The 15,001-nt window shown below is 43.5% G+C and overlaps 1 protein-coding gene across 1 annotated transcript in view; it reads right to left on the minus strand.

Annotated features, from left to right (window-relative positions):
* Positions 1-15,001, minus strand: part of Chat (choline O-acetyltransferase) — a 49,863-nt gene that overhangs the window by 18,104 nt on the left and 16,758 nt on the right. The window contains 1 exon segment of the mRNA XM_090347043.1: positions 1,260-1,429. Coding sequence (XP_090203169.1) covers positions 1,260-1,429 — 170 coding nt within the window.

The raw sequence follows: 15,001 nt of genomic DNA on the forward strand, positions 1-15,001 counted from the left end.
AAGGCTGGGAGTTTGGGCTAGTGGTAGAGTACTTGCCTAGGTTGCATGAAGACTGATGTTTGATTCCTCAGTACCATATACATAGAAAATCCAGAAGTGGTGCTGTGGCTCAAGTGGTAAAGAGCTAACCTTGAGAAAAGCCCAAGGATGGTGATTAGGCCCTGAGTTCAAGCCTCAGGACTGGCAAAATAAACAAACAAATAAATAAATTAAGCAAGCTACTCAGGAAGCTGAGATCTGAGGATCGTGGTTTGAAGCCAGTCCAAGCACGAAAGTCCTTGAGACTTGAAAACCAGAAATGGTGCTGTGACTCACAGCTGTAGAGCACAAGCCTTCAGTGAAAAAGCTCATGGACAGCGTGAAAGCTCTAAATTCAGGACTGACCAAAAAAAGGCAAGCAAGGTCAAACTAGGCACCGGGGGCTCTCACCTGTAATTCTAGTTACTGTAGAGGCTGAGATCCGAGGATTGTGGTTTGAAGCCAGCCCAGTCAGAAAAGTCTGTGAGACTCTTACCTCCAGTTAACCACCCAAACTTGGAATTACGCTGTGGTCAGGTGTAAGAGCACTAACCTTGAGTGAAAAAGCTAAGCTACAGTGCCCATAATCTGAGTTCAAGCTCCTGTACTGGTACAGAGCATAAAGTAAAATAAATGAATCAGATTAGATCCAGGATTGGCATGTTTAAGGAAGGATGGAAGATAAGGAGCAAATGGCCAGACCTCAGTTGCATTCCCATCTGTGTAATTTTCTCTAGGCCAATGTAGATGTCATGTTTCTGGACTAATGTCATGTGAATATAAAAATCTGGATTACTTTTGTGGAGATGCTTGGGCTGCCCTACTTCTGGAATTAAGGACAGTGGGTTGAGATGGCCAGACAAGATGGTGGATATTCAGAAATGTTGACATCTCAGGCAACAAACCTGACTCCAGGTGCATGGTACTAAGAAATGGCTGGCTGGAGCTGTGGCTCTTTTCTACCTCTCAAACAATACCACCTTACGTATATGGTGGGAATTATCCAGGTTTGGCCCGGATGTTCCTACACAGGCTGTGTGATGGTTAGATTCAGTTCAGCTCAGACACTTGCTCCTAGGAAGCATTCTCGCCAATCTAGAGAAGTAGGTAGGAATGGGGGTCCCTTCAGTCTTCCCAGCCCCACCAGATCCTACCAGAGCCTATCCGCTAAGGCACAGTACAGGGAGTGTGCCTGCAGGCTCTGTGCATGGCTGTGTGCATGGCACATGCTATTTACTTACCTGCAGAGACTTGTCATACCAGCGGTTTGCCCCATTCTTGCTGCAGCCTCCACCATGAAGAAGTTGCAGTGCCCTGTTTGTGTCACTGAGATCCCCGCTGCCAGGAGCATCCAAGCACACCAGGCAGATGCAGCGTTCAATCATGTCCAGTGAGTCTCGATTGGTGGAGTCTGCAGGACAGGTGAGCAATTCTCAGAGCTTATCCTGCTCCAGGCCTGGGCCCTCACACAACCTCACACTGCAAGCAGCCTGCCTTGGGAAGGCAGTGCAGTCAGCTAGACTCTCTTGAACCTCTGTCCTACCCCAGTGGTGCCCTCCAGAATCCTGCCCTGCCATGACTGCCCAGCTCTACCATTGATCCTGCGTTCAGGATAAAAGAGTTGACTGGGACTCTCAGCCCTTTGGTCCAACAACACCTCTTCCCTGGGGTACGCAATTATACCTTTGAACCTCCAGTCCTCAGCTATGCATTCCCATATTTAGATTCATTGTTCAAGGTTTTGAATTGTCAACTTCACGTGACACTGGCCAAACAAACACGCCACCACTTGTTCAAAAGTGAGAAAGGCAAGCAGAAGATGTGACTGAGTGACCCTGACCCTGACCCTAACCCCAGCTGGGTGAACTGGCTGGGGTTGTTTCAGGTCCATGGTACACACTCATCAGGACAAAGACTAAAAGAAAGCCAGCAGGCACACAAGAGACTCATGCCCTGGGGGCCCCAGTCCTGGCCAAAAGATTCCCTGGTTCAAGGGGACTAATGCAGCCCTCCCCCACACTTGCCCCCAGAGGGCACCCTCTCTGAGGACACATGTCTCTCCCTCCCCCAGACAGAAGCCTTGACCACAAAGGATAACGGGGTGACAAAAGTCATTCCTGAATGAGAGGAAGCTGGTTTTGGTCCAAGGCATCCAACTCTCCTGGCCAGGTTAGGGGCAGACCATGGACAGCCACTGAATTCCAGACCCTGGAAAATGAGTCATTGAAGACTCTTGGGCCGAGGTTGCTGCAAAGTCAAGGATACTTGGCAGTGTGGAAAAGAGTGTGGGCCTATAGGCCCATCGTGTGCCACTGGCAGCTCCAGTGATTAGCATCCTGGCCTATGAATTATGCCTTGGAGAGCTGGAAAGCCTGGCTTGAGATTTGCCTCTGCCTTCATCAGGGTCTTCCTTCCTTCCTTCCTTCCTTCCTTCCTTCCTTCCTTCCTTCCTTCCTTCCTTCCCTCCCTCCCTCCCTCCCTCCTTCCTTTTCCTTCTTTTCTTCCTTCCTTCCTTCCTTCCTTCCTTCCTTCCTTCCTTCCTTCCTTCCTTCGTTCTTTTTGTTGGTTGTGGGGCTTAAACTCTAGGTCTGGGTGCTGTCCCTGAGCTCTTCAGCTCAAGGCTAGAGCTCTACCACTTAAGCCACACTAGTTTTCTGGTGGTTAACTGGAGAGAAGAGTCTCACAGACTTTTTTGCTGGGCTGGCTTTGAACTGTGTACTTAGATCTCAGCCTTCTGATAGCTAGGATTACAGGCATGAGCCATCGGTCCCCCAGCACCAGAGTTTCTTAGAGATAGCTTGAAGACTGGCTTGAGTGATTAGGCTACAACTCTAACAAACCCAGCAAAAGCCTGTCATGCCATGGGCTGGAGCAAGACTGGGGAATGGAATCTCTGTATGGGAGGCTTGGCATACTTTCTCCCAGCTGAGTTACACATGGCTGGCAATAAAAAAGGATGACCTCTGCCCTCCCCCTAACCCCCACACCAAGCACCAGGACCACCAGGGAAGAAAGAAGGATCCTGGAGGAGGACAGAGCACTTGCCACAATATACATGCAGGCTTGCATGCCCCAGCAGCTCAGCGGTACCCAACAGGAGCCAGGTCCTGGCTCATTAGACAGAGTGTGATGGAAGCAGGACAACAGAGCTGGGAAGTCAGGTGGCCTTGCAAATGAACTCCTTGCACACAAGTGCTGATCGGTCAAATGCTGACAAGTTTATCGTGTAAGGCAGAAAATGAACTACACTGAAACTCATTCACCATGACTGGTTTGATGTAATGGAAATGCAGGGTGGTGGGCTAGAGGCTGGAGGCAGTAGCTGTTTGTCTTGTGGCATCCTCCTGGAATACTTTGGGACTCATTTAATGTGGTAAATCAATCTTCCTCAAGGAGCCCCTGCTTAATATTGTGAGAAGTGGGAGTTGAGTAATAAGAGGAGCCTGCTCTCACACCCATGCCTGGGAGATTGACAGTTATAGTGGTGCAGAAATTCCAGCGGCCTGAAGGCCTCGCAGAGATGCAAAGCTACTGTTAGAGGTTGAAAACTTACTATCTCAGGTGAGCATGGGTTTGATGCATATCTATCTGTGTGTGTGTGTGTGTGTGTGTGTGTGTGTGTGTGGTGCCAGTCCTTGGACTTTCTCGAGGCTAGAGCTCTACCATTTGAGCCTCAGCACCACTTCTGGCTTTTTTCTATTTATGTGGTACCAAGGAATTGAATCTGGGTCTTTGTGCATGCTAGGTAAGCACTCTACCACTAGGCTAAACTCCCAGCCCTGTGACTGTATTTCTTAAAAGAACCTTTAAAGGGGAAATATAAGGCTAAATGAGGGCATAAGGATGGGGGTCAACAGAACTTGCATTCATAAAAAGGGTGTGATACTGGGTGTAGGTGACTCATGCCTGTGATCCTAGCTACTCAGGAGACTTTGAGCATCACATTTTGAAGCCCGCCCAGGCAGAAAAATCCATGAGACTCTTATTTCTGATAAATTGCCAAATAAGCTAGAAGTGGAGCTGAGGGTCAATTGGTAGAACACTAGCCTTGAGCAAAAAGAAGCTCAGGGACAGCACCCAGGCTCTGGGTTCAAGCTCCAAGACTGATATAAAAAAAGGCAGGTAGGGTGGGATGGCGATGGTGTAAACATGTAATCCAAGTCTTGAGAGGCCAAGGCAAGAGGAGCAAGAGTTCAAGGCTAATCTGAGATAATATAATGAGACCCTGTCTATCCAGTCTAAAAAGTAAGAGACCAAGGATTCCCCACAGAGAACAGGCCATGTGAGGACAAGATTGTGAGGCAGCAATTTGCATTCCATGGAGAGAGGCCCCAGAAGAAACCAATCCTTAACCTTGGACATCCAGTTTGCAGAATTGTGAAAACTACATACCTGTCATTTAAGCCAGCCAGTCTGTGGTATTTTGTTATGGATGTTCCCTGCTGCTAGAATATCCCAAATATGGATATTCTAAAAAGCCAGTAACATCTCAATCTTAAGCACATGTAAAAAACAAACTGTAACACAAGCCTGAGCTCTTATCCAGAGAACAAGGGGGAAAAAGGCAGCTTAGAATGTGGCACTGTGTAGGCTTGAGCTGAAGAGCTCAGGGATAGCACCAAGGCCGAGTTCAAGCCCCCTGACACACCAAAAAAAAATCAGAAAAAATTGATGTTTTTTCATTATGTTGAGGAAGTGTTACTTTCATATTATAAAATACAAGTGTTGTCATTAAACATATCACTTTTATACATACATTGATAGTCTTGTGTGTTACCATTTTATGTTAATAAAGTGTTTTGTAAAAAAAAAAAAAGAATGTGGCACTGTGACTTAATGTGGTAAAGCTCTATCCTTGATCAAAATAGCTCAGGGAGGGAGCCTAGGCCCTGAGTTCAAGCTCCAAGAAAAAAAAAGAAAAGGGGAGGGCAGCTTAGTAAGACCTAAAACTTAGAAAATAGCCATTTTTCTTTTTTTTTCTACCTATTTTGTTTTTTTTCTTAAAAGTAATTTTAATTGCTATTGTAAGGATGATATACAGAGGGGTGGTAATTATATAAGTCAGGTAAACAGCACCAGCTGTTTATCACAGCATTATTCACCATAGCTAAGATATGGAACCAACCCAGATGTCCCTCAGTAGATGAATGAATCATGAAGATGTGATATATTTACACCATGGAATTCTATGCCACCATCAGAAAGAATGACATTGCCCCATTTGTAAGGAAATGGAAAAACTTGGAACAAATAATATTAAGTGAAGTAGGCCAGACCCAAAGAAACATAGGCTTCATGTTTGTAACAATTAGTATTCGTTTAGGATTCTAACAGAGGGTCACAATAGCTCAAGAGCTATGTACATATGTCCATATAGGATGAGACTAAGGATATGGAAACAAGAGATTTATATTTGTAATTGTTGTTCTTAATGTACTATGTGAGGCTATTTCTTTTTTCTTCTTTTCCCCTTAAGGTTTATCTCATGTTCTTACTGTATGAGACTTTGGTATTTGGTATATTGTATCTACATTTATTTGTGTATTTGAAAATGTGAAGGTAAGGGAAAACCAAGATGAGTGGGAGGGGATGGGGAGATGGAAAGTGGGAGAAAACATGAAAAGTACTCCTTGAACATTACAATGTTCAAGAAGTAATGTATTCACTACCCGATGAACGTAACTGCAACCCCTCTGTACATCATCCCAATGATAAAGTAAATTTTTTTAAAAAGCTAAAAAGCAATATGCAAAAAAGAAAAAATAAATAATTTCAATAAATAATTTCTGTGTTCCTCCTTACCATCTCAAACACAAATAAATAAACAAGCAAGATTTTAAAAAGCAAAAGACAAAACTTTTGTTTCCATTTCCAGAAACAGCTTAAGCTACATATCATGGGCAAATCCGCCATTGCCTATGGCCCATCCCCACAAGTTCCCATCACCTGCCTCTTTCTCTGGTCAAGGCTCAGTGGTGAGCCTACACCTCTATCATCATTTTTTTTTTGTGATAAGGGGCTTTGACATTTGGAAGAATCAGAGAAAGTGTGTGGTCTCACCTGGAACCTGGAACTTTCCTTTACACTGGTGATAATTAAACTTTCTCAGACAGTATCTTAAAAGACAATGTAGAAAGAAACTCCTTTCACAATAGCCTCAAAGAAAATAAAGTACCTAGGAATTAGCTTAACTAAGAATGTAAAGGACCTTTTTGACGAAAACTTTAAAACCCTAAAAAAGGAAATTAAAGCAGAACTAAGGAAATGGAAAAACCTCCCATGCTCCTGGATTGGAAGAATCCACATTGTGAAAATGACAATCTTGCCAAGAGCTATCTACAAATTCAATGCAATACCCATCAACATCCCAATGTCATTCTTTAAAGAAATAGAAGAGGCAATCCAAAATTTCATATGGAATAATAAAAGACCCCGTATAGCAAAAACACTTCTTATCAGAAAGAACAGTGCTGGAGGAATTTCAATTCCAAACTTTAGACTCTATTACAGAGCTATAATTATCAAAACAGCTTGGTACTGGCACAGGAACAGGCCTGAAGACCAATGGAATAAAACTGAGGACCCAGATATTAAACCACAGACCTATGGCCACCTAATCTTTGACAAGGGAGCCAAAAAAATAGAATGGAAGAAAGACAGCCTCTTCAACAAGTTGTGCTGGCAGAACTGGCTAAGCACCTGCACAAAACTAAAGCTGGATCCTTCTTTGTCACCTTGCACTAGAATTAACTCCAAATGGATCAAAGACCTGGAGGTAAAAGCTGACACACTGAAAACTTTACAAGAAGGAATAGGAGATACACTAGGCCTCCTTGGCACAGGTTGAAACTTTCTTAATAAGGACCAAGAATCACAACAAATCAGAGAAAGGCTGCATAAGTGGGACTGTATTAAACTGCAGAGCTTTTGTATGGCAAAGGACATAGCTAGTAAACTAATCAGGAAGCCTACAGAGTGGGAGAAGATCTTCACCAACCAAACAACGGACAAAGGCCTCATATCTAAAATATATCAACAACTCAAAAAATTGAATCACTCCAAAACTAACCTCCAAAGTAACAACCATCCCATTAAAAAATGGGCCAAAGACTTAAAGAGAGTCTTCTCTGAAGAAGAAACAAAAATGGCCTATAGACACATGAAGAAATGCTTCACATCTCTGGTCATAAAAGAAATGCAAATCAAAACAACTCTAAGATTCCACCTCACTCCAGTTAGAATGGCCAGGATCAGGAAAACGAATAACAACAGATGCTGGAGGGGATGTGGCCAGGAGGGATCACTACTACACTGTTGGTGGGAGTGCAAACTCGTTCAACCACTATGGAAAGCAGTGTGGCAGTGCCTCAAAAGGCTAAACATAGAACTCCCCTATGACCCAGCAATTCCACTACTTGGCATTTACCCAACCATCCAGAAACAAGGACATACTAAATCCACTAGCACAACAATGTTCATTGCAGCACTATTCACCATAGCAAAGATATGGAACCAACCCAGATGTCCCTCAGTTGATGAGTGGATCAACAAGTTGTGGTATTTGTACACAATGCAATTCTATGCTGCTGTCAGAAAGAATGACATCGCCTCGCCCCAATTGTTAGGAAATGGAAAGACTTAGAAAAAAATCATATTAAGTGACTCAATCATATTAAGTGACTCAAAGGAACTTAGGCTCAATGGTTTCCCTCATTCGTCATAATCAGTAGAAACCTTGGGCTCTACTAGCAGAGATCTGCAATAGAGCAAAATCTGGATACATAAGGCCTATAATGTGAAGCTAATTGAAAGGACCTCCAGGATATTGAAACAAAAGCCATATAATGAATGATTGTTGTCCTTAATGTACTATGTTGTCTCTCATCTCCTTTGCTGTCCCTTGGTTATCTCATATTGGTATAGTATCTGACTTTGTTATCTGATATATTGAATTTATTTGTATTTGGATATTTGAAATTTGATAGAGAAGGGGGGAAAACCAAGACGGGTGTGGGGTGTGGGGGGGGGGAGGGAAATGGGTACCAAGACATGTGAAAGGGTATCAATGTATGTGAATTAATGCACCTTCTATCTGGCAAACATCATGTAACCCTTTTACTAATTACAATAAAAAAATAGGAAAAAAAAAGACAATGTAGGAAACTTGAATGCCCCACTGTATGCAGCAGTCATTGGGTGCACTCTCTCCTAGAACTCACTGAAGCTCAGTGACAAAGTGCATTTCAACCTTTACCTGTAGTTATAGCCACACATTCTTCCACCTGCAATACTGGCAGTAGACCAGTTAAAGCAATAAGTTTAAGTAAGGTCTAGAGTCTCATAACATACTACATCCCAATTTCCATAGGAAATCAAACATTATACTAAGAACTAGGAAAATCTTGACTTCAATTTCAAAACATAGTAGATAATAGCACAGAGATGATAGAAATGATTGGATGATATAACACATATTTTAAACTTACTAACCAAAAAAATATATCAATAAGCATTTAAATATTAAAAAAATAAAACAGAAAGGGCTGGGAGTTTGGCCTAGTGGTAGAGTGATTGCCTAACATAACATTCAATTCTTTGGTACCACATCCATAGAAAAAAGCCAAAGTGGTGCTGTGGCTCATGTGGTAGAGCTTTAGCCTTGAGAAAGCCCAAGAACAGCTCTCAGGCCCTAAGATCACGCCCCAGGACTGGCAAAAATAATTAAATAAATAAAAATAAAAATAGATACTAAGCTGGGCACTAGTAGCTCACTCCTATAATCCTAGCCACTGAGAAGGCTGAGCTCTGAGGATCATGATTCAAAACCAGCTTAGCTCCAACTGACTACCGAAATGCCAGAAATATATCTGTGGCTCAAAGTGGTAGAGTAGTAGCTTTGAGGACAAAAGCTCAGATATAGTTCTTAGGCCCCAGAACTAGCACAAACAAAGCAAAGAAAAAGAAAAAAAACAAATATTGATCCAGTGCTAGTGGCTCACACCTGTAATCATAGCTATTCAGGAGTCTGAGACCCAAAGGATCATGATTTGAGGCCAGTTTGGGCATAAAAGTTCTCAAGACTCCCTCTCCAAAACAATCAGGTAAAAGCTTTGCTGGCCTGCTGGATCCTCTAGTGGCTAACGTGGTAGAATGCCAGCTAAGTAAATAAGCCAAGCAAGGGTAAGATTCTAAGTTCAAAATTTAGTATCAGCAACAACAATAACAACAGAAATATTGACAGAATGTATTAAATTATTCTGTAAGACACTTGTAATAATAGTAATACAGTTTTGTTTTCAGTAAAAGAAAGGAAAAGACTATCATGCAAACGTTAATCAAAAGAAAAGAGGAATCACAATATTTACAACCAGTAAATTTCAGTACAAAGCAAAAAAATTTTTTTTTGCCAGTCCTGGGGCTGAACTCAGGGCTTGAGCACTGTCCTCGGGCTTTTTCCTCAATGCCACTTGAGCCATAGCACCACTTCTGGCTTTTTCTGTGTATGTCGTACTGGGGAATTGAACCAAGGGTTTTGTGCATGCTAAGCAAGCACTCTACCACTAAATCATTCTGGGGTTTTTTTGTGTGTGTGTGCGTGTGGTTTTTGTTTTTGTTTTGCCAGTCCTGGGGCTTGAACTCTGGGCCTGCGTGCTCTCCTTGGGCTTTCTCAAGGCTAGAGCTCTACCACTTTAGCCACAGCACCATTTCCAGCTTTTCTCTACGTATGTGGTACTGAGGAATCGAGGCAAGCACCCTACCACTAGGCCAAACTCCTGGCCCCAAGACTACTTTCTTTAAGATCAGGAACAAGACAAAAAATCCAAACCTTGTCCCTCTTCACCTCTGCTCAACATGGTACTCTAAGTTTTGGTTGTCGAGTCATCTAAGAAAAAAGCTTACAGACAAAAAAGAAAAAAAATAGTTCCTGTTTTCATAAAACCTGTTCATCCTAAGTAATGCTTAGGCTGTCCTAAGTAATCTGTAAAATCAAGCAAACTAAACTAATAAATAAACTCAGGAAGTTATAAGATAAAGATAAGAGACAAGAGATAAGACAGATACATGGATACCAAAATTAAAAGTATTACACCAACCGTAACTATCAAAAGGAACTAAACACTTAGTGCAAATCAATAAAGAATATATAGAATTTGTATATTGACTATATAAAACATGAATGAACTGGAAACTGGTAGCTCAGGCCTCTAATCCTAGCTGCTCAGGAGGCCGAGATCTGAGGATTGTGATTTGATGCCAGATCAGCAGAAATGTCTGACACTCTTACCTTCATCTAACCAGTGAAAGCTTGAACTGGAGGTAAGGCTGAAGCCGTAGAGCAGCTTGAATGAAATAGTTAAGGGACAGCATCCAGGTCCTGAGTTCAAGCACTAGTACTAACTTCATTTTTGGATATTATTCCAGAAATGAAAATTTGCCTTTCCATAAAACATAACTATCTGTTATAGCTTTATAGGAAATTACCTGAAAGTGCATACAATCCAGCTCTTCTTTGATTAGTAAATAATTAAAGAAACTTGTACTTCACACCACGGAATTCTGTTCAGCAATAAAAAGGAATGAAATACCGACAAATGCAACAATTTGAATGAATCTTTAAGCATTTTACGGAGTTAAAAAAAGTTAACCATAGTATCCTACACACTGTATGATTTCATTTATATAATATTACTTTGTGCGTGCGTGCGTGTGTGTGTGTGTGTGTGTGTGTGTGTGTGTGTGTGTGTGCAGGTAGTATGTAGGTCCTGAGTGCTACCCCTGAGGTTTTTGCTCAAGGCTAGCATTCTATCATTTGAGCTGTAGCTAGACTTCTAACTTTTGGTGGTGAATTGGAGAAAAGAGCCTTACAGATTTTCCTGTGATTCCCAGATCTCAGCCTCCTGAGTACTAGAATCACAGGCACCAGTCATCAGTGCAGAACCCAATATTTTCTTTTGTTGAGACAAAGTCTCATTGTGTAGCTCAGGTTGACCTTGAATTCTCACTCCTCTTGCCTCCACCTCTAAGTGCTGGGATTACAGGTGTACAGGTATGAACAACCACACCTGGCCTGGGATATGTTTTCCTTTCTTTTCTTTTTTTTTGCCAGTCCTGGAGCTTGTCCCTAAAAATCTAGACTCACCATTTACTTAAGACCCTTGGCACACCAGGCATCCATCTGGTCACAAGCCATGCCCTGATTTGACCCATAGGATAGCTTCCATGCCACAGGCCAGGAAGACCAGGCTGCAAGAGACATGACAGAGGCAGGCCTTGCCCAGGCCCCTGGCCCTGGACCTCTTGATTTTTCCTGTCTGGATAGCCTCATTCATAAACACCATCATGCCTCTACTGTTGGGATAGACCTGGCCTCGGGCCCTCCTCAGAGAAAGAAAATCACATTCTGCCTCAAGATGGAGAACACAGGAGGTATTTCTGGGCCAATTAAGTCAGGGAGGCTGTTATTGGTAATGTGTAATTGGTTTTCAAATCAGCAGACTTGCCTAGCTCTGCCTGAGCCTCTCTACACTTTAGCCACAGCATCACTTCCAGCTTTTTCTGTGTTTGTGGTACTGAAGAATCAAACCCAGGGTTTCATGCATGCTAGGCAAGCACTCTACCACTAGGCTACATTCCCAGCCTTTCTTCCTTTTCTTCTGGGATTTAAACTCAGGACTTCTTAGTCTCACTTGGCTTACTTACTTAAGACTGATGCTCTATTGCTTGAGCCATAACTCTACTTCCATCTTTTTGCTGGTTAATCGGAGATAAGAATCTGTGAAACTCTTTCCTGCTCCCACTGAAACCAGGACTACAGGTATGAACCACCAATACTTGGCTGGCCTATGGTTTTTTTTTTTTTTTTTTTTTGTCATTGGGCTTGAACTCTAGGCCTGGGAACTGTCCCTGAGCTCTTCAACTCAAGTCTAGTGCTCTACCACTTTGAGCCACAGCACCACTTCCAATTTTCTGGTGGTTAATTGGAGATTAAGAGTCTCACGGGCTTTCGTATCCAGTCTGGCTTTGAACTGCGATCCTCAGATGTCAGCCTCCTGAGTAGCTAGGGTTACAGCTATGAGCCTTTAGCATCTGGCCCATGATAGTCTTAAAACAGCAAAATTACAGAAATAGTAAGCAGAGGTTTCCAGGAACTAAGGAGTAGTTGCAGTGGGAGAAATATGCATGTATTTAAAGATGGGGAATCCTTTGATAAAAATGCTGTCTCTTGAGTGTGACTATGCCAACATTCTGGATGTGATACTTATTACAGTTTGTGACATGCTATCATGGACCAGAAACAGGGACACATGAGTGCTTTCTAGTACTTCAGACAACTGTACATGTGTCTATGTTATCCACACTGAGGAAAAAAGAGCTCAGGAACCCCAAAGTTTCTTTTTTACTAGTTCTACCCAATGTCTCCACAAAGAAATTTTGTGCTTCTAGTACTGGGAAGAAGGTGCAGGCTGAGAAGAGTGGATATATAAAAAGAAGGTATTTTCTTAGATGAGCACCAGTGGCTCATGCATGTCATCCTAGCTACTCAGGAGGCTGAGATCTGAGGATTGTGGTTTCAAGCTAGCTGGCAGGAAAGTCTGTAAGACCCACATCTCCAGTTACCCACCAAAAAAAGCCAGAAGTGGAGCAGTGTATCTAGTTGTAGAGTACTTGCCCTGAGCAAAGAAACTCAGGGACAGTGCCCTGGCCATGAGTTCAAATCTCAGGACGGACACACACACACACACACACACACACACACACACACACACACACACACACACACACACACAATGCATTTTCCAGGTGCCTTGTACTACAAATACCATTGTGCTATCTAATGTGAAATAAGGACCAGAAGACTGAGTGACTAGGGAGAATTTGAAAAAAGGCATGTGGTGTATGAATCCATAGCATGTGACCAGTGAAAGATAGGAGAGGCAAAAGTTGCCCCCAGAATAAGGTTAATATAGATTGGGGTTGCATATAAGAAATAAAGGCCATGAAGTTTATGGCCAGGGGGCCACTGTCTGTGACCAGAAGAGCAGTGTTTATTCAGCAGATTCCAAAGTCCAAATTCACTGGATTTTTCCAGAGGTTGTGGCACTGGGGCTGTGTCCTTAGAGCATTTTCCCAAATCTAATAAGACCTGACATTTACTGAAGACCCTCGACACACCAGGCATCCATCTGCTTAGCAGCCAATGCCCTGATCTGACCCATGGGATAGCTTCCATGCCACAGGCCAGGAAGACCAGGCTGCAGGAGACATGACAGAGGCAGGCCTTGCCCAGGCCCCTAGCCCTGGACCTCTCGATTTCTCCTGTCTGGATAGCCTCATTCATAAACACCATCATGCCTCTACTGTTGGGATAGACCTGGCCTCGGGCCCTCCTCAGAGAAAGAAAATCACATTCTGCCTCAAGATGGAGAACACAGGAGGTATTTCTGGGCCAATTAAATCAGGGAGGCTGTTATTGGTAATGTGTAATTGGTTTTCAAATCAGCAGACTTGCCTAGCTCTGGATGACAATATTTAAGCAGTAAAATGCTGGCCCCTCCCCACTCAATCCTGAGTGGTTCTTGTGAAAGCATAACCATGGCCTTCCACAGCTGCATCCTCCTTCTGTCAGTTCCCTCCTCAGAAGCAGTGGCTCAGCTCTAATTGGCTGCTGGGGACACATATTTACAGGACTGTGCAGACAGAGAGCATCTGCTTGTGCGATCTGTCCATAGAATTTCCATGCCGTGTCCAGGAAAGCCATGGGCTGGGAGGCGGGGGAGACTCTCCAAGCTGCCCATCCTTTTCCTACAAATTGACAAGTACTGTAGTCTTCCAGACTCAAGGCCGAATGTCTAATTAAATTTCCAGACCAAGATAACGGGGTTAGCTTCTTCTGGGTTCAGGAGGCCACAGCTTCACAGCTAGGTGGGGAGGGCAGTCCAGAAAGGATGTGTGTAGACCCCACAGAGTTCTCATAATTGTCTTCAGAGCCCCGTTTCACCCACTGGACCCTGCAGATCTCAGGCCAGGTCACTGGTGACCTATGGGTCCCCAGCCACTACCTCTCAGGGTGGGGAATGACTTAATCCATAGGAGATGTGGTCACCCCTACTATGCAAAGACAAACTCTCCCTGGAGGAGTAATCACCTTGTAAGGGCCAGGAAACACCCAGAACAACATTGCGTTGTTGCCTCCAGTGTGACTGAGTCCCCAGTGAGTTGCACATGAAGTCAGAAGGGTGATTAAAAATAGATTTGTCTGTCCACTCCTGTCCTTCTGGGAAATGTCCAGGGCTCAGGAATATTTTGTATTTAATGGATGCTCTGGATGATGCTTCTCTGTCCAGCTCACCTTATTTGCAGTGAGAGCTGAGTCACACTGACCTTAGCTCACCTGATCTGAGCTGCAGGTTTCACTTCCTCCCAGGCTAGTGTAAGACGCAGGACTCAGTGCTCCTTTGGTTTTAGTTGTCTGTTTTGGCACCATGTGCCCCTAGGAGAGTGCTTGGCATTGACCTGCTGGCGCTATCTAGAGTGAGGAAAACACATGCTAGCATGGCTATAGTGGGACTCTGGGTCAGGGAGGGGAATATGAGAAAAGTTTTCTTTTCTATCAAAGTGGGTTGCTTAAAGTTCCTCCCTGGGCCTCATGGTCTAGCTCTTGCTGATTATTCAGCTATAACATTCTTAGTAAGTAAAGAACATAGCAGAGGGTGTGAGTAATCAAGACACTCTATCCTCTTCAAATGAGCCAATCATGAGCTGGTTGTGAACCTGAGCTCATCACCTGTGAGCAGGGCGGGTGGGGCCTGCTGTGTTAGGAATAAAGAGAGAGCAACTTGCCTGCTCTGCTTGCCAGATTTGGGGTTATCTTGTACCCCTCTGTAGAAGTAAGATTTGCCTTGCTGAATTCCTTTCAAGTTGATGTCCTTACTCCTATGTAAGGACATCCCAAGCCATTTTTAACAGGGAGGACATGAATGGG

This window comes from Megascapheus bottae, chromosome 15 (assembly GCF_031878675.1).
Source record: "Megascapheus bottae isolate mThoBot1 chromosome 15, mThoBot2.hap1, whole genome shotgun sequence".
Taxonomy (NCBI): Eukaryota; Metazoa; Chordata; class Mammalia; order Rodentia; family Geomyidae; genus Megascapheus; species Megascapheus bottae.